At 38.7% G+C, this 23,810-nt stretch overlaps 2 protein-coding genes and 1 long non-coding RNA gene across 3 annotated transcripts in view; 1 reads left to right on the top strand and 2 right to left on the bottom strand.

Annotated features, from left to right (window-relative positions):
* Positions 1–23,810, top strand: part of LOC307168678 — a 380,672-nt gene that overhangs the window by 310,165 nt on the left and 46,697 nt on the right. The window lies entirely within an intron of this gene.
* ndufaf7 (NADH:ubiquinone oxidoreductase complex assembly factor 7) lies at positions 432–22,247 on the bottom strand. The gene is made up of 10 exons (XM_079888577.1): positions 22,067–22,247; positions 18,358–18,518; positions 13,992–14,072; positions 12,168–12,278; positions 11,242–11,452; positions 11,093–11,151; positions 10,909–11,022; positions 10,199–10,342; positions 3,196–3,369; positions 432–2,312 (listed from the first exon to the last, which is right to left on the bottom strand). The coding sequence occupies exons 1-10, from the start codon at positions 22,104–22,106 to the stop codon at positions 2,109–2,111; spliced, it is 1,299 nt and encodes a 432-aa protein (XP_079744703.1). The 5' UTR covers positions 22,107–22,247; the 3' UTR covers positions 432–2,108.
* On the bottom strand, positions 4,335–5,875 carry LOC307168579 (uncharacterized protein; the record flags this gene model as incomplete). The annotated part of the gene is made up of 2 exons (XM_079888697.1): positions 4,335–5,159; positions 5,300–5,875. 2 exons carry the CDS (start codon positions 5,873–5,875, stop codon positions 4,440–4,442), a joined length of 1,296 nt encoding a protein of 431 aa, XP_079744823.1. The 3' UTR covers positions 4,335–4,439.

Here is a 23,810-nt window from a genome sequence, read left to right as displayed (position 1 = left end):
ATTCTCCAGGTGTCCAGCTTTCCAATGATATAAGACACTTGAGTCTACAACATACAGTCTAGGAGTTATTGACCAGTTTCACGCTTTTGGTCGCTATAGCGCCACCTATGGGCCAATCGAGGTCATAATTTGATAACCTCTCCTCGATTTTTGTACTACCATATGGCAAAGTTTCAATGCTCTAGTCTAGCCCTTATGCTGCGTTCACACCAAACACGAATATGCGTCTGGCGCGAGTGATTTCAATGTTAAGTCAATGGTAATCTAAGTCAAATAATCTTTCACATAAAAACTCGATTTCAATATATGAGAGATACTCATTTTGTATTGAATGCTATTTATTCCATATTCTAGATTATATGAAACTTTATTAATCTAATGTAAAGACAATAAACACAATATAAAAACTTTTCAAAAAATCACAGGACAGGTTTCACTTTTGGAGGCTGGCTCCATTTATTATCAAAACAAAAATAAATGACAGATTAGGTGCGTGAGAGGGTGAACCTCGCACCGGGCTGTACAGCGCGGGCTTGTCATGCAGAGACCACTCGAGGCCGAGGCTTTATACGGCCTACGCTGTCCTCGTCAGCGTCCTCACCGTTAGGTCCACCAAACCTACCTCCTGAAGCAAATTGTGAAACTCCTGAAACCCTCCGGAGGGTTTGGTGGACCCGAGTACTGCGACGATGTCCCCTACGCTGCTGTTTCTGCTCTCCAGAGCATATACGAGCGGTGACTCTCTCGATTAATGCTATTGCTAATGCTCGATAAACATCTAAAAAAGATGGCCGCCAACAGGTTTCGAAAAGGTTTTGACGCAGATTCGCGTTTGGTGTGAACGCAGCATTACGGTTTGGGCTGCACGATGCGTTTTACGGCGGAAGAAAAATAATAAAAATCAGGGCAATTACAATAGGGTTTTCAGCACTTTGTGCTTGAACCCCTAAAAATCAGTACAATTACAATAGGTTTCAGCACTTTGTGCTTGAACCCCTAATCAGTACAATTACAATAGGGTTTCAGCACTTCGTGCTTGAACCCCTTATAAAAATCAGTACAATTACAATAGGGATTCAGCACTTTGTGCTTGAACCCCTAATCAGGGCAATTACAATAGGGTTTCAGCACTTCGTGCTTGAACCCCTAAAAATACAGTTGCTTCAGAACTAATATGAAAATAAAAAGATTCATGACATGATTCTTAAACATTTTGACCAGTGATATTACATAGCTCATAGTGAACGTTTTCTGAGGGATGAGGTTGAGGACTGATTACGTAAGAATGTGCATTTGATTTAGAAATTTTTAAAAAAAAGAGTGAGTAAAAGAAAAAGAGTAAAAAGTTAACACCTAATTTAACCAGGGCTATGATTCATTTTGACAGAATCATTGATATTGATCTTTCATCAGGCTCTTAATTATTAAATTAACTTCCATCAAATAAAATGTATTAGAACTGGGCATATTTACATTGGGGAAAAAAAAGTCAGTCACCCTTAATTCTCCATGATAGTTGCCCTTACGAAAGTTTACCATAGTTTATGCATGTATCCAGAACTCAAACGTGGTATTAGTAAGATTAGTAAGATCATGGATACCATATGCTTTGTTTATCACTTGATAGAGTGGTGCAAGTTTCGTCAAACCTTTGGAGTATCAGGCTTTTGCCGTTTCATAACCTCCAGATGTCGCCCACATGTCATTGAAGCTGTCTTCGTTTAGAGAAGCAATTTTATAGAATTGACTGTTATTTCTTGCAAGGCATACATTACTGTAATTTCTTTCGTACTATGGAATAAAATGGTGGCTTATCTGAAATGAGACAGCCTCAATAATGTATGCGACTGGCAAGTCCGAGGATGCAGCCTTTGATTTCGAACTTTGATTTTGCTCACGTTTTTATTCACTCCTTTAGGTGGACTTTTAGTGGGCTAAAGTAGAGAACAGTAAATGTGGGTTTAGGGGGTGATTTCAGACACAAAGGGAGAAATGTGCTTGATACTATAAAAACGAGTGCAGTCCAATGTACATCTGTAGCCCAAGCTCTACATCTAGTTGTGTAGTTATTCAGAACACGTGGATGTTGCTGTCCATTTACAGTCTTTTCATTGCATAGTCAGCTCAGTAAAGCCCGCCACAGGCACCGGCGTTGAGTTCTTCTGACTCCCTTGACTTTGAGCCAGCCGACCTCGGCCGAGCACAGAGAAGAACTGAAACCTGTGCCCCATCTTCTCAGGGTTGATCAGCATGTCGTAGCTGTTGATGAGCTGCGCTCTGGTGGATGGGTCATGACAGCTCCTCAGGAGGACCTGAAACACAACATGAAAATACAAAGGTCATGAGATAAGGCAATTCTCCCTGAGAAAGTTTCATTGTTTTGGGTCAGTTATCAAAATACTACACACTTACACTTCTATTAGTGTAAGTCAATAGTTGTATTCAGATAGTTGTAAATACTATATCCTAACCCTAACCCATGCCCTAACAGAAAACTGTTTTTTTGTAACATTATCTTTACTGTTATTTTTTATCAATCTATTGCATCCTTTCTAAATAAAAGTATTCATTTCTTTTAAAAAAAATCTTGCTGATTCCAAACTTCTGAATGGTACCCGACAGTAATTTAAAATGGCTCTATTGGCCTTTAACTCATGCACTCTCAGGGTCCTATTTTAACGATCTAAGCACACGGTCTAAAGCGCATGGCGCAAGTGCACTTATGGCGTGACCGAATCCACTTTTGATATTTTAACGACGGGAAAAATGGTGCATCCGGCACATGCTCTAAAAGGGTCGTCCCTATTCTCTTAATGAGTAATGGGTGTGTTTAGAGCATAACATGAAATAAACCAATCAGAGTCTCATCTCCCATTCCCTTTAAAAGGCAGTTATGCTCACGCCACGACAGATTCGCTTTTTACATGAAGGAAAACTGCTTCTCTAGTGAGGAATCTGATCTGCTTGTGCGCGAGGTTAAAACGCGCAGTCGATCTACGAGACAAAGTGTATGCGTGTTGTGGACCCGCCTATAGGCACCTATTACTAACGCGCTCTTTAAATAACAAAAATAATTGTGCCATTGACTTTAGACCAAGTTTCAGTTGGTCAATGGCCAAAAATAATAATAATTGTGTCACATTGCTCAGGATGCTTTTGAAAGAAGTACACAGACATTACTTCAGTCATTCTCACCTGCAGGCGTGAGTCAATGCCCATGTTCTTCAGGAAGGATCTTTGTGTGACGGGTCCCAAGCAGGTCACCTGATTCCCTGTCATTCTCCTCAGGTAACTGAAGTCCACGTCTGCTGTCAAGTCTGCCATGCCAGGTGCTTCCAAGACATTGTGGAGGTGATGGCCTTTAAAGCCCTGCCACAAACATAAACTTTAACAACAAATTCATGCAGAAAAAACATGTAAATAATAAATTATCTTGTAGACAGTTGTAGGCACTTTGTAACCAATTTGTCTGGTAGGAAGGGGGGTTCACCTGCACCCGAAAGGTATATTTTTTTAACCTAGTTTTTGTGTAATCCTTAAGGTGTCTAGTAAAAGGAATTTTGATGTTCCCCACGCAAATTATTGTCCCATATGTGATTTTTTGTACCATCTTTTGTGTCCGTGCTTGATTTTCGGCTGTGAAAAAATGAAAACTTTAAATCTACATAGAATCTGAACAATACATCCTACAGACACAATCCAAGTCAAGTCAAGTCAAGTCATCTTCATTTATATAACAATGGAGATTGTTTCAAAGCAGCTTTACAGAAATAAATGTATAATTTAAGGTAACAGAGAATGTTTTGGCTTTATAGCGGTTCTTTAATAAAGTTATTTTACAGCTAAAGTTAGTTTTGATTGATTCGCTACCGTCGCAACGATCATTTGTTATTAAATTAGGGGCCGACAAAGAAGACACCATTCTCTTTACACAAACTTTAAACGCGAACCTGTGAGAAACGCTGATGGCGTTCACATGCGCATTAAGAATTTGTTCTATAGTTATGTGCGTTTGAATATATGTGTGCAGGTTTGTTATTCCCTACAAACCAAGCCTAAACAAATTACTGGTGTTTCCTTATAGTTTTGATTCAGAATTTTATTTTATTTTATCAATTCGGGGTAGATACGCAAATTGAGTTTTCCCGACGACGCTTTATCTGTTGAGTGGTAAAGGGATCCTCCATAGGGAGAGACTAGTTGGCACTTCAGCACTGCGTTGTCATCGGGTCCAGGCGAAGGGCCTTCGTCAGATCTGGATACGGCCTGGATCCGGCAGGCTGCGGGAAGACCTCGGGATAAACAAAGACACTAAAATTAGCGTAGATGCCATTCTTCTCATGATGTAACGAGTACATCAGGATTTATGGGAAGTGTTCCCGGTTCCAGCTGACCTAATCTATGCAGCCTAACACTGAATTATAGAAGTCTATAATGTATTATGTGAATGCTATGTCAAAGAGATGTGTCTTTAATCTGGCTTTGAACTGACAGAGAGTGTCTGCTTCCCGGACAATGTTAGGAAGATTGTTCCAAAGTTTTGGTGCTAAATAGGAAAAGGATCTACCGCCAGCAGTCAATTTTGATATTCTAGGTATTATCAACTGGCCGGAATTTTGAGATCGCAATAGACGTGAAGGACTATAATACTGTGGAGCTAAACCATTTAGTGCTTTGTAAGTGATCAGCAATATTTTAAAATTGATGCGATGTTTAATAGGGAGCCAGTGCAGTTTTGACAGAACTGGGCTAATATGGTCATACTTCCTGGTTCTGGTAAGAACTCGAGCTGCATGGTACTTTGGATTACTCTGCAGCTTTTTCAGAGGCCCAACCTTCCCTTTGCCTCTAAAGGTACTTGTAACATCTTCCCCTGTGAAGACGTATAGGCAGAGTATTGTGCAGCAGTCTGCCCCCTTACATTCTGCCAGTTTGCTGACATTTATGATCCGCCTGTGCTTTCTGGTCCCAATGTCGACGTAGATGGTCAGCGGGACGGATTGGGCGTGGTGTAGGGGGATGAAGAAAATGTCCGTGTCTGGAGTTCTCACCACAGCCACCTTGTGCCCCAGTTGAGCGGTATACAGCAGGTACAGAACAACCCGGGTGTCAGTCTCTTCCTGGGTTGACTCCAGCTGAAGTATCTCACATGTGGTCACCTGAAACAAGTTATTAAGGTGTGATAGTATATAGTAAGACACCATTTTATCAGTTTCTCATGTATAACTGGGCTTGGCTAAATATTTTCCAAAAGTTTCTAATAAAGAAGAATAGTGAGAAAGACTGTCAGAATACTCACATTGCCACCCGATGACTCCAACTGATATGCTTTGCCTTCAACGACTACCACTGCTGTTCCACATTTCTCCAGCCGTGATGCAGATGCTTTGCTGCTCCACACCTCAAGTAGCAGTTTACAGAGTTGTGTCTTGTTCTCATCATTTGTCAGGAAGAGTTTGAAGTCACTCAGCTTCCTTGTTGCAGGACCACCTATGATGTACCGCTGGGACACGCCATGATGCAATCTCTCCTGAGCTTTGACAGAATCATCATGGTAGGAGTCCGTTGAGAAGACAAAATGCTTCTTAGCCACCATATGGTCAAGGGACTGGAGACAAATTCCCTCGAACGTTGGTGGGAGGTTCATCAGGGCATGGAAGAGTGCATTGCCATCCTGGATGAAGAAAGCATCCTTCGGATAAGGCACATCTTCAGGAGCATCTTCCATCAAGCAGTGAAGCATTGCAGCCTTGTTGGTCTTATTGAAGAACCCATCAGCTGTGCCTAGGCTGGGAGGAACTGGGAAGAGTGAGTACCGCATCAGCTCGTCAAGGTTGAGGGGTTCATCCAGGTTCTGTGACTTGATGAGCAGCATGAAGGTGAGGTAGACGGTGAAGTCCAAGTTCAAAGGCTTGAGGCGTAATCTGTTTCCGTGTAGGCTCCTTCAATGCTCCATCCTTAGCCTTTTATACTGGGAACTTGATGCATCGTTCGGTCTTTCCCAATACTTTCACTTCCAGCTTTCCACAGAAGATACACTCTGGGGGGAACAGCTGCTGAGGACCCACATTTACGTGGTGAGCATGATGTTGAAGCTTGCTGAGATGTCACAGTAGGTCTTTCCTGTAAGCATCCCTGGTTCTTTGTAAACTTTTGGTAGCAGGCTCGATGATAGCCAGTTGTTTCTAAATTGGCACCTACAAGACTCTCTGGAATGAGATTACAGACATCCTCCATGCGAAACAGCGAATCAAGAGCTTCTTGGAGTTTGGAGCTTCTTTGGAGCTTCTTGTACTTTGACTTGGGCATGATTAGCAATGATCACCAACTAGCCAATTAGCTATTATAGTATAACAGTATTGACTTTCTTTTTCCCAAATGTCTTCAAGGCAGCTTCAAACTTGGTAGAGGAGTATATTTTTCAGACTCACCATCGATATCTCCCTTCTCTTTTTTGAGGATGATTAGCATGCATCAGTTTTAATTTCCCAGATTATCATCAATCATTTTCCATTTCCCAGATTGTCATCAACGTTAGCTGTTAGTAGAGAAGGTGGGAAGATGGGCCGGCACTGGATTTCTCCAAACAGCTTTTTTTTGTATTTTGGGCTTGCTAAGTCTGGACTTTCTGATGGCCTTTGGTGTTATTGACTTTCGACCACACTTATTGCTCTAAGTTTCAAATTGATTCAAATCTAAATTAAAAACTTGGCACAATATTTTAAAGTGGGGAATGTGTTTATCAGACATCTAAAGCATAACAAATATATAACATTTTGAAAAAGACATTTGTCATTACATAATGTACAGTTAAGACATTATGTAAATGTTCTTTTTTGCTTTTTTGGAAATCCAGGGTGGCAACCAATATAGCCAGAAAATACATACATGTGACAATATTTCAGGTGGGGATCATCAACATTTGTTTATTAGACATCTTACAGACTGTAAAAATACAAAAGTTAGAAAACATATCAATAGGGTCCATAGGGGAGGAGTTCCAGTGATCCAATATCACCATTTATTTACATTTTTTGGTGTTTATTTGAGTTTTTATGCACTATACATCATCTAATCATGACAATTGACTCATATCTATCAATTCCTCATGCAAAGACGAAGAGAAAATGGGGTGGATTGTGTCTGTAGGATGTATTGTTCAGATTCTATGTAGATTTAAAGTTTTCATTTTTCACAGCCGAAAATAAAGCACGGACACAAAAGATGGTACAAAAAAAAAAATCACATATGGGACAATAATTTGCGTGGGGAACATCAAAATTCCTTTACTAGACACCTTAAGGATTACAAAAAAATAGGTTAAAAAAAATATATACCTTTCAGGTGCAGGTGAACCCCCCTTCCAAGCCTACTAAATGACGTACATCCAGATTTGGCGAGGGAGGGACATAAAAATTAACCCTAATGTCATTACAAATCCATACTTACTCATACCAAGATCAATAAGTACTTGAGGAAATTTGAGAGAAAAAATGTGAGCAAATAATAAGTATGCAGCATAGTGATGGCAAAGTGCATGAAGCCCCTTGGTTTCCGAATGAACACCGAACATCCTAAACTTTTATACAGTTGCAATTTACCTCCCCTGTTGTAAGAGCCATGATCTGTATGTTAATGAAGTACAGACACCCCATTGATTTGAGATGGTTCTCACTGTCCCATTCTACAGTTCATTTGCTCAGGATTTGATCACACCAAATAGTGCAGAAACAATTAAAGGGTTTACTTAGATCTTCGAGAAGATAAATCAAGCTTATTAGGTTAATTCAAGTATTCTACTGTTTTCCTTTTCCTTTAGTGTGTAATGTATCTGTTTGTGCATGTATAAGATTTGTAAAGTTACACAGCTCATAGTCTCCCACAAAGTGATTTATTCTAACAGAGAACACTCATCCAGACCTGCCTAAAACACCTCGATCAAAGTCCAGAAATTACTGTCACAATGTGAAATATTAGCATAATACCCACCCCAAAGGCATACACAACGAGAGAAGACAAGGTGAACTGTAGTGTTGTCATGTCGTGTGTTTGGATTTGAAAGCCCAATTGTTTGCCATCTGAATTGATGAAATTAGGAATCAGTGGTTAAAATTTAGTTATAATTATGTTCTTGAGCAGTACAACCCAAAAGTTTGCTTGTGTAGTGCCGGATATTCACAAGTCATGCTTGCAATGTCAGTTCCAATCGATTTGCTTGATCGTCCACATTTTCAGAATGTGACTAACTAAGATGGTAAATTAGATGACATTATTAATTGTTTGTGTTTATAATTGCTTTAAAGAATCTGAAACTCACGATTATGGTAAGGGGCATTACATTTTCAACACACGCTTGGTGTTTGGCCAATCACAACACACTGGGACAGCTGGCCAATTGAGCACTCTGGGCTTTTCGGGAGGAGAGGGGCTTTGTAGAAATCAGCGTGTTTCAGACAGACTGGGTATAGAGTGGTGCAGATGTAACGTCACTTTGTAGACCAACCGGCATTTCGCATCACAATGGTTCCCTCAACAAAAACCCAATAGGATTTTGCCATAGGCAGATGAACACAACTTTTATTAATTTTGAAGCCTAAATGCAGTCGCCAGAAGTAAAAAGCTAAAGGTAGGCTATTAACAACACCACGGTCACATGACTTCTACATCACCATCACTAAGCTTCCAACAGCTCTTTCAGTTTTTATCTAAAAACATTTTTCCAGAAAGTCTGAGTTAGAATAGTTTGTAAGAACACAATTATAAGCATAACAATGCTGTAAAAGCGCACTAAGTTTACCTTTTAGTCCCATTTAGCCACTTGTTAGCAACCACCTTTTTCAAGACACTAACAGTTTCAAAAAATCATAAGTGGGGTGAGACTGATGTATTTGTGTACAGTGCTAAAATGCAACTGAAAAATCATGTTTTTTGAACATTAAAGCATGTTAACCTATTCTATTACACCCAATGAACAAAATAAGGAACTATTAAAATAGCAACAATATGACTGCTTAAAAAAGTCCATGTTAGTCCAAATTAATACATTTCACAGCCCTGCAAATGATCATGTTCACAAGCTTCCACAAGATAAGAACACTACAACTATCTAGCACTGACTAGGGATGGGCGATATGGCCTAAAAAATGTATCGCGATAATTTCAGGTATTTATTGCGATAACGATACACATGACGATAAATTATTTTCTTCTGTAAAATATCAGATTATGTTTAAGTTGTGTTGTGTTTTGTTTAATTCCATTTTCTTTATTTAAATTTCCTTTTTTTTTTTCTTTATTTAAATTTCTTTTTTTTCTTTATTTAAATTTCGTTTTCTTCTTTATTTATATTTAGTTTTTCTTTATTTAAATTTAGTTTTTCTTTATTTAAATTTCGTTTTTTTCTTTATTTAAATTTCGTTTTTTTCTTTATTTAAATTTCGTTTTTATTTATTTAAATTTCATTTTATTTATTTAAATTTAGTTTTTTTCTTTATTTAAATTTAGTTTTTCTTTATTTAAATTTCGTTTTTATTTATTTAAATCTACCCTTTACTGTGTCAGTAATTTGTTAGTCAGAAAAATATTAGACTACCTTTTTAAAAGTATTGCTTAAGTTAACAGACCTGTGTGTGTGTGTGTGTGTGTGTGTGTGTGTGTGTGTTTTATATCACTAGTGCAGTGTCCGTTCTCGGAGCATATAAGCCCTGCTCGCGTGAGGTGAGCAGACACACTCGGTCTCTCTCGCGCACTGTCGCTCGCTCGCGCAGACACACTCGGTCTCTCTCGCGCACTGTCGCTCGCTCGCGCAGACACACTCCGTCTCTCTCGCGCACTGTCGCTCGCTCGCGCAGTTCGTTTCGCTTTTGTCCAGTCCGGCGCCTCATATGCCGCTTCCCGCTTTCTGATTTTCTGTGACCAAACCACTTCCAAATTGTGGAGGTAGCTCCTCGCTTAACAACAAGCTTCTCCTCAGCCTCACGTCCGCCTTCCGCCATGCTTCACTCCGCACGTGAACAGTGAATCGGGCACGCACAAAACTACGTCATCAACTAGACTTATCGTTATTATCGCGAGGAGACAAATTTTTATCGTGGGGAGAATTTTCAGCGGTATATCGCAAACGATAAGATATCGCCCATCCCTAGCACTGACCACATCAAAGAAAGCCTGAGAGAGATGACTATCACATGGCACTTACTCTGAAAGTATCAGTTTTTGTTCCATCATGCCCATAGTCTACAATCAATGCTGCGCCTCCATCATCTGCAATCCGATTGGCCAGTTTCTGGACAATGACTGCACCTTCTGGACACACTTCCACATGCCGCCTGTTTTCATCTTTCTGAAATAACAATTGACAGGGTTCACTGACAAACAAAATGTATAAAAGGATGAAACATAGAAATCTTTTCAAAACACAAATGCCAAGTATTTTTTAAATTAATTTTTGAATCATGAATATTGTCATTTTTTTATGGTTTTACCTCTTGACAACTTCCATTCCATTTCATAAAAAGTTAAATTGATCTGATATTATTCAGAGACACAGGCATTAATGTTGGATTACCATTAAAATGGTGTAAATATGCAAAAAGGATGTTTCCCTCTTATGTCAACATTATGTATATATTGCCAGACTTTGGACAAGCACAAAGCACATATATATTCTAATATAACCCTCTCGCCCAGGCTGGAAGCATTTAAGTCTTGCTCAAAGACGCATCTTTTTAGTCTGGCATTTGAGGCAGAGCAAAGTTAATTGTTGTGGGAATGAACATATTTGCTCTTTTTTATTATATATTTTATACTTCTTTTTAACCTTACTATTTTGGAAAGCATTTCAATTAACTGATGTTGCTTTTACACGGCCACATGACAAATGTTCTCAGTGAAGGAGGGAGAACTCACCTGTATAAGCATGCTGGAGGCCAGTGTGGGTCTGTGAGAAACCACAAATCTCAGTTTTTCTGGACTTTCAGGGTCAATATCAACCATCACCTCCCGCCAGCCATTCTCTGTTCTCTAAAAGAAAAAATCCTTTTATGTAATGCTAATATTTAAATTTTAAAATTAACTTATGCTAAGATTGTACCTGAAACTTGTGAATGGGTAAAGCATCAAAAAACTCATGGGCAAGGAAGACACTAAAACCTGGCAAAAGGAAAACAGACTTTGATTACAACAAGAAAGCATCATTACCTTATCAAGTAGAGAGTTTGAGTCAGTTTGATGTGTCCGTACCCCTAGGGACATCCTCTATCCTGTGGTACCAGTTTATAGGCAGGCCAGTAAATGTAGTGCCACTGCGGTAAACAAGCTGATCATCATTACATGTCCACGTCTGATCTCCAGTTAGACATTTGGCCTGAAGTTGACTTAACTTTGGGCTGACCTCCACAAGATGAACAGAGATATCAGTCTCTCCCAGGACAGCTTTTAACTGACTGAAAACCTGGCAAATAAGAACACAACACTTGCTCATAACACTTATAACAAAGAATGAACCTCATTGGTTCTTGATGAAGTTCAAATATGCTGCGTAACACGAGAATGAACCTCATTGGTTCCTGCAGAAGCTCAAACATGCTGCGTAACACGAGAATGAACTTCATTGGTTCGCATATTTTATAATTTTTTTCCAATTCATATTGAATGCTTAATGAGGAACACTTACTGCCAGACGTTACTGGAGCTTTCAGTGGGACTGTGCTCTACGGTCAGATGAGCTGCTACTAGTGCACTAAACTGCATGGTTGACAAAAGGTTTACAGAACTCAATGGATCAATTTCAAGTCTGAAAGACGAACTTTTAACATGTGTGTAGTGACAGCTAAGAAATCACAAAAGATGCACTGAAAAAAAAAAAAAAAACTAAATCAAACCTGTGGGCTAAACTGAAGAGGAGAACCTGGAGAGATTCTGTAAGGAGGAATGTTTTCAGATCCCTTGCTATGTGTTCTTCAACATCATTAAGCATTATAGGAGAAGCAATCATTGTGGCACACAATTTTACTTGGATTTAAAAGTTAGATTTTTGTGAAGGTTTTGAATGAAAGACCAAGAAGCAATTTTACACATCCTGTTTTGCTCATATTTACCAAAAGTGCCAGTATTAATTCATTTTATGGTGCCTTTCCCTACCAGACAATATCCATTGGAGTATTTACCCTCAGGATGTCACTGGCCAATGAACCTCTACCTGGTCCGAGCTCCACTAACTGGAACACACTGGATTTCCCCGCAGCCATCCACTCACTGACACACCAGACACCCAACAGCTGTGGAAGAAAGACCATATACAGTGAGGAAAATAAGTATTTGAACACCCTGCTATTTTGCAAGTTCTCCCACTTAGAAATCATGGAGGGGTCTGAAATTGTCATCGTAGGTGCATGTCCACTGTGAGAGACATAATCTAAAAAAAAAAAATCCAGAAATCACAATGTATGATTTTTTAACTATTTATTTGTATGATACAGCTGCAAATAAGTATTTGAACTCCTGAGAAAATCAATGTTAATATTTGGTACAGTAGCCTTTGTTTGCAATTACAGAGGTCAAATGTTTCCTGTAGTTTTTCACCAGGTTTGCACACACTGCAGGAGGGATTTTGGCCCACTCCTCCACACAGATCTTCTCTAGATCAGTCAGGTTTCTGGGCTGTCGCTGAGAAACACGGAGTTTGAGCTCCCTCCAAAGATTCTCTATTGGGTTTAGGTCTGGAGACTGGCTAGGCCACGCCAGAACCTTGATATGCTTCTTACAGAGCCACTCCTTGGTTATCCTGGCTGTGTGCTTCGGGTCATTGTCATGTTGGAAGACCCAGCCTCGACCCATCTTCAATGCTCTAACTGAGGGAAGGAGGTTGTTCCCCAAAATCTCACAATACATGGCCCCGGTCATCCTCTCCTTAATACAGTGCAGTCGCCCTGTCCCATGTGCAGAAAAACACCGCCAAATGCATGATGCTACCACCCCCATGCTTCACAGTAGGGATGGTGTTCTTGGGATGGTACTCATCATTCTTCTTCCTCCAAACACGTTTAGTGGAATTATGACCAAAAAGTTCTATTTTGGTCTCATCTGACCACATGACTTTCTCCCATGACTCCTCTGGATCATCCAAATGGTCATTGGCAAACTTAAGATGGGCCTTGACATGTGCTGGTTTAAGCAGGGGAACCTTCCATGCCATGCATGATTTCAAACCATTACGTCTTAGTGTATTACCAACAGTAACCTTGGAAACGGTGGTCCCAACTCTTTTCAGGTCATTGACCAGCTCCTCCCGTGTAGTTCTGGGCTGATTTCTCACCTTTCTTAGGATCATTGAGACCCCACGAGGTGAGATCTTGCATGGAGCCCCAGTCCGAGGGAGATTGACAGTCATGTTTAGCTTCTTCCATTTTCTAATGATTGCTCCAACAGTGGACCTTTTTTCACCAAGCTGCTTGGCAATTTCCCTGTAGCCCTTTCCAGCCTTGTGGAGGTGTACAATTTTGTCTCTAGTGTCTTTGGACAGCTCTTTGGTCTTGGCCATGTTAGTAGTTGGATTCTTACTGATTGTATGGGGTGGACAGGTGTCTTTATGCAGCTAACGACCTCAAACAGGTGCATCTAATTTAGGATAATAAATGGAGTGGAGGTGGACATTTTAAAGGCAGACTAACAGGTCTTTGAGGGTCAGAATTCTAGCTGATAGACAGGTGTTCAAATACTTATTTGCAGCTGTATCATACAAATAAATAGTTAAAAAAATCATATATTGTGATTTCTGGATTTTTTTTTTTTTTTAGATTATGTCTCTTACAGTGGACAGGCACCTACGAAGACAATTTCAGACCCCTCCATGATTTCCAAGTGGGAGAACTTGCAAAATAGCAGGGTGTTCAAATACTTATTTTCCTCACTGTATATATCACATATACACACACTTTTTTTAAAATAAATGTTTGGTTTTATATTCAATTAATATTAAAAACAATGCTTACCTCACCAAAAATTTGACTGAGCTCTGGTGATGTAATAAAATCACCACCTGCTCCAAGCATGTCATTTTTCACATAATATCCCTGAAAACACAGAAAACAGAATTTAGATTTTTGACGAAAGAGCAATTACTATCCAATTAGCTCTTGTAATGTCTAAAAGTGGGTGGGTAGATTAAAATTAATGCATAAATGCTTATTGTTTTAGACTGACATTTACAGCGGGGGAAATAAGTATTGAACACGTCACCATTTTTCTCAGTAAATATATTTCCAAAGGTGCTATTGACATGACATTTTCACCAGATGTTGATAACAACCCAAGGAATCAGAACATACAAAGAAACCAAAACAAATAAGCTCAGAAATTAAGTTGTGTGTAATAATGTGAAATGACACAGGGAAAAAGTATTGAACACATGAAGAAAGGGAGGTGCAAAAAGGCATGGAAAGCCAAGAAAACAGCTTAAAACTATTAGTAATTAAAAAGCAATCCAGCCCCCTGTCCGTGCAAATTGATAACAGCTGGTTCAGTCCCAACGGATGGCCTACAAAAAGGTCTCATTGCCAAGGTGTCACACAAGACACATCTCATGATGGGTAAAAGCAAAGAGCTGTCTCAAGACCTTCGCAACCTAATTGTTCCAACACATAATTATGGCATTGGTTATAGGCACCATTCTAAGCTTCTGAATGTTCCAGTGAGCACTGTTGGGGCCATAATACGGAAGTGGAAAGACAGTCATTTCACCATAAATTTGTCTCGACCAGGTGCTCCTCGCAAGATTTCTGACAGAGGAGTGAAAAGAATAATCAGAAGAGTTGTCCAAGAGCCAAGGACCACTGTGGAGAGCTTCAAAAAGACCTGCAGATAGCAGGTACTGTGTTGTGTTCTCAAAGGAAACAGTAAGTAATGCACTCCACCTCGATGGCCTGTATGCACGCTCACCACGCAAGACTCCATTACTGAAGAAAAAAAGCATGTTGAAGCTCGTTTAAAGTTTGCTGCACAACATTTGGAAAAGCCAGGGAAATACTGGGAGAATTTAGTGTGGTCACATGAGAGCAAAATTTAATTGTTTGGATGCCATAATACACACCATGTTTAGAGGAGAAATGGCACTTCACATTACCCTAAAAACGCCATACACCTTGGTGTTGGCTCTTGGACAACTCTTCTGATTATTCTTTTCACTCCTCTGTCAGAAATCTTGCGAGGAGCACCTGGTCGAGGAAAATTTATGGTGAAATGATTGTCTTTCCACTTCCGTATTATGGCCCCAACAGTGCTCACTGGAACATTCAGAAGCTTAGAATGGTGCCTATAACCAATGTCATCATTATGTGTTGAAACAATTAGGTTGCGAAGGTTTTGAGACAGCTCTTTGCTTTTACCCATCATGAGATGTGTCTTGTGTGACACCTTGGCAATGAGACCTTTTTGTAGGCCATCCGTTAGGACTGAACCAGCTGTTATTAATTTGCACGGACAGGGGGCTGGATTGCTTTTTAATTACTAATAGTTTTAAGCTGTTGTCTTGGCTTTCCATGCCTTTTTGCACCTCCCTTTCTTCATGTGTTCAATACTTTTTCCCTGTGTCATTTCACATTATTACACAACTTAATTTCTGAGCTTATTTGTTTTGGTTTCTTTGTATGTACTGATTCCTTGGGTTGTTATCAACATCTGGTGAAATTTCACGTCAATAGCACCTTTGGAAATATATTTACTGAGAAAAATGGTGACGTGTTCAATACTTATTTCCCCCGCTGTATATAATCCATTAAGAGGGGGGGGGGGAAAGAGCAAAAAAATTAAAGTGGATACAGAATGACCAGCTTCTGACCAGATTTATTAATGTTTTCTAAACTACAGATAATAAATTGTTTTATGTTGTATACAACCTGTTACTGAGCTTCTAAATAGCGTAATGCTAATTCTGATATTCTTGCAGGCAGTACAATTCACACATGGGGGGAGCCCAGATTCTCATCCAAGCGTCCGTATTAGGATTGTGTGAAGTCTGTTTTATCCAAATAATCTGATTTTCCTGGCTCTATAATGTGAAAATGAATGAATGAATGAAAATGAATGAATGAATGAATGAATGAAGGTATTTATATAGCGCATTTCCTATATACTGATGTATACCCAAAGTGCTATACACTCATGTCAGGTGTTTCTCCTCAACCACCACCAGTGTGCAGCAAAACATTTACTGTCAAGCAATTTGCATTTGTGTCAGACACTGTTACTCTCATTCAGTGGACTTATGCAGAAGAGAAAGAACAAATCTTTCTTGGTGCGTTTACAATGACTTGTGTACTGTTAGAACTCTGTACATATGAACAAGATGGGATAGATACAGTGGTACAGACCGCATCCTCTTTGCTTCTGAAGATGGTGGCTATGAACCCGTTTGGTCCATATATAGATGAGTTTACTGATGAAGTTGGGGATGAGATCATGTTATAGAGTTTTTATTTCACACTACACAACTGAAAAAAAAAAAACTGTAAACAAAATGTATTGTATGACAAATGTGTGCTGCTGTTTAATACACGAGAAGCGCATTCAAGACCCACCTGTTACTGCCTTCTCCCCCCTCAGAAACATGACTGACATTCATGACCTCTAGACTAGATTACTGTAATGCATTACTAGCTGGTTGTCCTTCATCCTCAATAAACAAGCTATAATTAGTCCAAAATGCATGATCATATAACACCGATTTATCATCTCTACACTGTTACACACTCTACACTGGTTTAGCTCCTGTGTATTTAACTGATCTTCGATCGTCTAAGAATCCATCACGCTCTTTAAGATCACAAAGCTCTGGACTTTTGGTTGTACCTATCATAATTAAGTCGGAAGTCCACTAAAGGAGGGAGAGCGTTTTCACATTTGCCTCTGGAATAGCCTTCCTGATAATGTTCGGGGCTCAGACTCACTTTCCCAGTTTAAATCTACACCTGTGAAGAGACTCGAACTCCTCCGAAGACTTCAGATTATGCTAACTCTGAATCAACATGCACCAATGCTACATTTGTCTATATATCCTAATCATTTGTTAATAAACAAGTATTCATTACTTCAATGAGCTCATTGTTTCTGCCTTAAAGGTGCACTGTGTCATTTTAGCGGCATCTAGTGGTGAGGTTGCGAATTGCAACCAACAGTAGTTACGGTGGCCGACAGGAAAAGATGTCGTCATCTGAGACAGCAGAGAGTAGCCAGTTAAGCAATGAGGTTTCTTTACAAAGATTAATTAAGAAATTAGGTTTACTTAATTATTCAATAATATATGTTATTGCAAATATTATTGTTACTTGTTCATCATTGTGTCAGTGTTTTATTCAGTGACTTCCTTGCACGAAGAACAACAGTGATGTTGTTTAGGGCCACTTTTAGGGCCACTGTAGAAACATGTCGGATTTCAATGTAAGGGGACCCGCGGTGTATGTAGATAGAAATGGCTCATTCTAAGGTAATAAAAACATAACGGTTCATAAAGAAAGGTCTTTATACACCATAGTTAACAAACATAGTTATATATCTATGATATTGCATTTCTGTCAACAGATCCTCCTAAATATTACACAATGCACCTTTAAATGAATACAATGTTTAAAATAATACATTGTTAGCTAAATCCATGATTTGTATATGTACATTTCTGAAATACATAACTTCATCTGATAACAGATCACTCTAAATTGTAATGTGGACTCGTGCATTTTCTGTAAAGCTTCTTTGAAACAATGTGTATTGTGAAAAGTGCTATACAAATATGCGAATGCGAATTGAATTAATTTAATTCGCATTTATTTGTATAACGCTTTTCACAATACATATTGGGGGATGAATGAATAAATTCACAATACATATTCAGGGAAGTCAATTAGACTATCAACTAGACTACATTTTATTTGATGGGGGAGGGTAAGGGACCTAGATAATAATCTTTTCCAACTAAATGTATAAATTTCATAAAATTACCCAAGATTGCACCCAAGATTTTTTCTAGAATCACTTTTGCTGCTTTACATCAACCACTAGCCAAGTTTATATTTTACATACATTTGTGTCTTTTTTTTTCCTCAATAATTAAGTAGTGTGTATTTAGTGGATAGTGTTTAACACATGAAAAATAGTGATCATCAGTTCTACACACACAAAGGTAGATATTCTACAATGATCAGGAAAAAAACAGCACAGATATCATATCATTATCGGACCAATACTCCGAATTGAATCGGTTATGAAAAAGGGTATCGTGCACCCTAATAAAATCGTTACATTTTTACCCAGCCCTATTGTAATGAGACAACACAGTATAAAAAGTGATTGTGATATGATACATACCGACACTGGATTAGTGAGTGACTCCCTCATATACTCAGCTACTGAGATTGGACCTGTGGCAATGATCTTGGAAATAAGATGTTTAAGGATGGATGTGCTTGACTCTAGTCTGCGGATGGAAGAGTTTGAGCAGGATCGGTTTCCACACATGGTCCACAGCACTACAACAGACAGAACTGTATCATTACTATGCAGTAGGGCTGGGCGATTTAAATCGTGATATTGTTATGCGCATCTCGTCAGTAAAGCCGGTTCCTTGATTAGTAGTAAATCGCCATCACCTGCTTTCAGATGGAGCGGCATTTACTACAAAGAGCCGTAGTTAACTGACAAGCTGAGCCATATCGCATTAATTATCGCTGGCGATACGTCCAATGAATCCAAAAAATATATTAAACAGCACAACTGTTTCCCTCATTGATAATAACTGAGTATCAAATCATCATATTAGAATGATTTCTGAAGGATCATAAGACACCAAAGACTGGAGTACTTGCTGATGAAAATTCAGCTTTGCATCACAAAAATAAATTACATTTTAAAATATATTTAAAAAAAAGAGAACCATTATTTTAAATTGTAATAATATTTCATAATATTACCGGGTTTTTTGTTTTGTTTTTTTTTAACTGCAGGCTTGATGAGCATAAGAGACTTCTTTCAAAAACATTAAAAATAGTAATGTTTCCAAACTTTTGACTGGTACTATATATATATATATATTATATATATATATATATATAGCGCCACCTGACACTTTGGGGGTTTAAGATACCAAATCATAAATTCATATGTATTATATTTAATTGTACTGAAAATTAATTTAAGCTAAATATGTTCTATAGAATAAAGTGACGTCATTCATTTATCTAATTATTTTAAAAGGAAATAATGCACTTGGAAATATGTGTGTGTGTGTGTGTGTGTGTGTGTGTGTGTGTGTGTGTGTGTGTGTGTGTGTGTGTGTATATATATATACAGTGAGGAAAATAAGTATTTGAACACCCTGCTATTTTGCAAGTTCTCCCACTTGGAAATCATGGAGGGGTCTGAAATTGTCATCGTAGGTGCATGTCCACTGTGAGAGACATAAAAAAAAAATCCAGAAATCACAATATATGATTTTTTTAACTATTTATTTGTATGATACAGCTGCAAATAAGTATTTGAACACCTGTCTATCAGCTAGAATTCTGACCCTCAAAGACCTGTTAGTCTGCCTTTAAAATGTCCACCTCCACTCCATTTATTATCCTAAATTAGATGCACCTGTTTGAGGTCGTTAGCTGCATAAAGACACCTGTCCACCCCATACAATCAGTAAGAATCCAACTACTAACATGGCCAAGACCAAAGAGCTGTCCAAAGACACTAGAGACAAAATTTTACACCTCCACAAGGCTGGAAAGGGCTACGGGGAAATTGCCAAGCAGCTTGGTGAAAAAAGGTCCACTGTTGGAGCAATCAATAGAAAATGGAAGAAGCTAAACATGACTGTCAATCTCCCTCGGACTGGGGCTCCATGCAAGATCTCACCTCGTGGGGTCTCAATGATCCTAAGAAAGGTGAGAAATCAGCCCAGAACTACACGGGAGGAGCTGGTCAATGACCTGAAAAGAGCTGGGACCACCGTTTCCAAGGTTACTGTTGGTAATACACTAAGACGTCATGGTTTGAAATCATGCATGGCACGGAAGGTTCCCCTGCTTAAACCAGCACATGTCAAGGCCCGTCTTAAGTTTGCCAATGACCATTTGGATGATCCAGAGGAGTCATGGGAGAAAGTCATGTGGTCAGATGAGACCAAAATAGAACTTTTTGGTCATAATTCCACTAAACGTGTTTGGAGGAAGAAGAATGATGAGTACCATCCCAAGAACACCATCCCTACTGTGAGGCATGGGGGTGGTAGCATCATGCTTTGGCGGTGTTTTTCTGCACATGGGACAGGGCGACTGCACTGTATTAAGGAGAGGATGACCGGGGCCATGTATTGTGAGATTTTGGGGAACAACCTCCTTCCCTCAGTTAGAGCATTGAAGATGGGTCGAGGCTGGGTCTTCCAACATGACAATGACCCGAAGCACACAGCCAGGATAACCAAGGAGTGGCTCTGTAAGAAGCATATCAAGGTTCTGGCGTGGCCTAGCCAGTCTCCAGACCTAAACCCAATAGAGAATCTTTGGAGGGAGCTCAAACTCTGTGTTTCTCAGCGACAGCCCAGAAACCTGACTGATCTAGAGAAGATCTGTGTGGAGGAGTGGGCCAAAATCCCTCCTGCAGTGTGTGCAAACCTGGTGAAAAACTACAGGAAACGTTTGACCTCTGTAATTGCAAACAAAGGCTACTGTACCAAATATTAACATTGATTTTCTCAGGTGTTCAAATACTTATTTGCAGCTGTATCATACAAATAAATAGTTAAAAAATCATACATTGTGATTTCTGGAATTTTTTTTTAGATTATGTCTCTCACAGTGGACATGCACCTACGATGACAATTTCAGACCCCTCCATGATTTCTAAGTGGGAGAACTTGCAAAATAGCAGGGTGTTCAAATACTTATTTTCCTCACTGTATATAAAATGTATTGTTCATTGATCTCTTTAAATAGATTTTTAACTATATAAGGTCTTCGTGTCATTTGGAGCGACCACTTATGTGGTGCGACCAATAAAAGCAATCACTGTATTAAATTTAAAATAAAATATCTTATTTCTGTGGCTGAAATATGAATCACTGATTCAGTATGCTTTAGTAAATTATATTTTTAAAACATTTCTATCAGTTTTATGTGATTTACAGGAAAAATAAGTCTGTTAACTAGATTTAAGAAGGCAACTCGGAAATTATAGAACAAAAAATAAGATCATTATTTACAAAAACTCAAAAGAAATGCAAATACTTGGTTTCTAAACACTTTAATTACCAAGAACTTGTAAAAAAATGTTTAAGCATGTTAAGGAAATTAATTAATTTTAAGATAAATCATGGTCGCACCACATGACATTTTTTAAGGCTACGGACAATTCATCTAGATGAAAAAACACTAAAATCACTTAAATTTAATTTTTATAATGAATTTAGGTGTACACAACATCCTTAATGTTTGAACAATTGCAACGGGCATTATGTTTTATTTTTTGTATTTTAAAATTGGCCTGTTGAAAATCCTTATACGTCATTCACCCATATATATATATATATATATATATATATATATATATATATATATATATATATATAGCCCTGTTTCGGATTAGCAGTATTGTTTACACCAGGGATGGGCAACTTCGGTCCTGGAGGGCCACTGTCCTACAGAGTTTAGCTTCAACCCTAATCAAACACACCTGAACAAGCTAATCAAGGTCCTCAGGATTACTAGAAAATTACAGGCAGGTGATTTTTTCAGGGTTGGAGCTAAACTCTGTAGGACAGTGGCCCTCCAGGACCGAAGTTGCCCATCCCTGGTTTACACTATTACATGTAAAATGTAAGCAGTAGACTATGTGCATTTACCGTATGCATAGTATTTAATATTTATTTGATTAGACCTCAAGTTTTATTGAGTGACACTCGAAGAGCTAAGCACGCGACGTAGTGAGATCATATGACAACATTGCAGCACACTACAGTATGAAACGTTTATTTGGTGTTCAACACGTTTTTTTATAGTGTATCACTTTGAGCAAAATAATCTCATCTCACCTTCTGGCATTAGCCGCTTCAGCCTCAGCACAGTCCTCATGCTTCTCTCATTAACACCTTATTTCATGCCCTGAAATCATAAACATCAATGAGTGAACATTGACGTGCTACACACACACACCGCTGTCACAAGCATGGTCACAAGGGTCACAAGTCCTTCTTTTCTGAGTCGTCTTCTTCTGTTTATTGGCAGATCGCACTTCAGATCAGTGTATTACTGCCATCTCCTGGTAGCTTACAATAGTGCCCTTCAACCCTCCCTGCCCAGAGCTGAAAGCTCAACAAACCAGGGGTGTTTCTCAAACGGAAGGCTGCATCCTGCTGAGGCTGTGTCCTTCCTAGTACAGTCCTTCAGAGGCTTGTAAGGCCAGAGTCCTCCTCATTATTAAACGCTATGAGACGGTATAGGAAGTGAGCATGACTACGTCATAAATGTTTCCGCCCCATGTTCACGGCACTAAAATACAATTTAAACTTATTTTGGAAAAATACTTTGTATTACAAATCTTTATATTAGGCCTAACTGGCTTTCTATTAATACAGTACAGTGAATGACAACCACTGGTATGAGTATGTTAGTATGCGATTTCGAATTCAGCCCATCATTTCTTCGCTGTTATTTTTTTAATAAATCAATGCTATTGGTCAAACTTTATGTATGTCAGTGAATTTTACAAATATTTAACAACCAATGAAAAGCATTAAAACAGCTTGTGTTAAATCTTGTTACTCGATTAGACTGTCAAGCAAAACCTCACAGCTCATAGCACCTCGTAGCTCCGCCCCTCCTCCTCCGGCCAGCGCATAGCTGAACGTAATCAGTGATCTTGTAAGATTAAATAAAGAACTGTTTTTTAAAATAAGTACAGCGTTTTCTTTACTCAAGAAATAATATGTCTATAAAGGTTAATATTTTATGTTTTTGAGGTCTGAGATGCGGGAGCGGTGAAGAGAGAGAAAGGGCAAACCAGAGTACAATTTACTCTCGCGATCGACTGGAAAGCAGTCCGACTGGTTGGGCACCCTTGATTTAAGCCATCAGTGAACAAATCGCCCCTGTATATTAATTTAGTTACTTAAATAGGCTTATTAATAAACTGGTGTTTTCTGTGTCGCTGCAAAGATGAAGTTGATGCGGACTCACCATGAACGCCAGAGAGAAATATGCACATTTCATATGGATTACATAATCAGAGAGTAGCCTGTTTCTTTTCGTTTTGAATAGTTTCGTTTAAAATTAGACATTTCAAGCTTTCTATAATAGATAGCCTATATTTCTCAAATCTGTGAGGCACAAGCTGAGTTTCGGCGCCCTCCAGTTCACGTGCAATGATCGTGCCGGCGTCTTATTACATTGTCTGCTATTTGCTTCTTATTTATTAAATACAGGCAATTGGTTGATAAAACATTGATAAAAATTAAGATACAAAACATTGATAAAAATTAAGATACAATTTATATAAAATGAAAATCTTTTAAAAAGAGTCTTTTTACAAAACAAAACTTAATGAAGTGTTCAAAATCATGTCTTACCCACTCCATGTCTCCAGACATATTGCGCATCTCATGATGTATCATTATCTTTCTCATGCTGCATGCTCACTTTCATAATCAACATTGATTAAATAAAAAAATAACATTAGCCTATAATATTTAAACATAAATATGAAACTAAAAATGTTTTCTTTAATGGCTACAACACGTAGGCCTATACAGTACAGAGAAATTTCATGTCTTGTCGTCG

The sequence above is a fragment of the Squalius cephalus genome (genome assembly GCF_949319135.1).
Source record: "Squalius cephalus genome assembly, chromosome: 12".
NCBI lineage: Eukaryota > Metazoa > Chordata > Actinopteri > Cypriniformes > Leuciscidae > Squalius > Squalius cephalus.
The sequence above is the reverse complement of the archived record's forward strand: the minus strand, read 5'-3'. Positions and strand labels throughout refer to the sequence as shown.

Bases quoted from the DNA above. Each gene is read 5' to 3' on its own strand.
- ndufaf7 (XM_079888577.1), bottom strand. From the start codon at position 22,106: ATGAGGACTGTGCTGAGGCTGAAGCGGCTAATGCCAGAAG. The intron at 11,453-12,167 runs GTAAATACTCCA...CTTATTTGCCAG, and splicing joins TGGCCAGTGACATCCTGAGG to GTTTTCAGTCAGTTAAAAGC. The intron at 11,152-11,241 runs GTACGGACACAT...TCCTTTTGCCAG, and splicing joins GATAGAGGATGTCCCTAGGG to GTTTTAGTGTCTTCCTTGCC.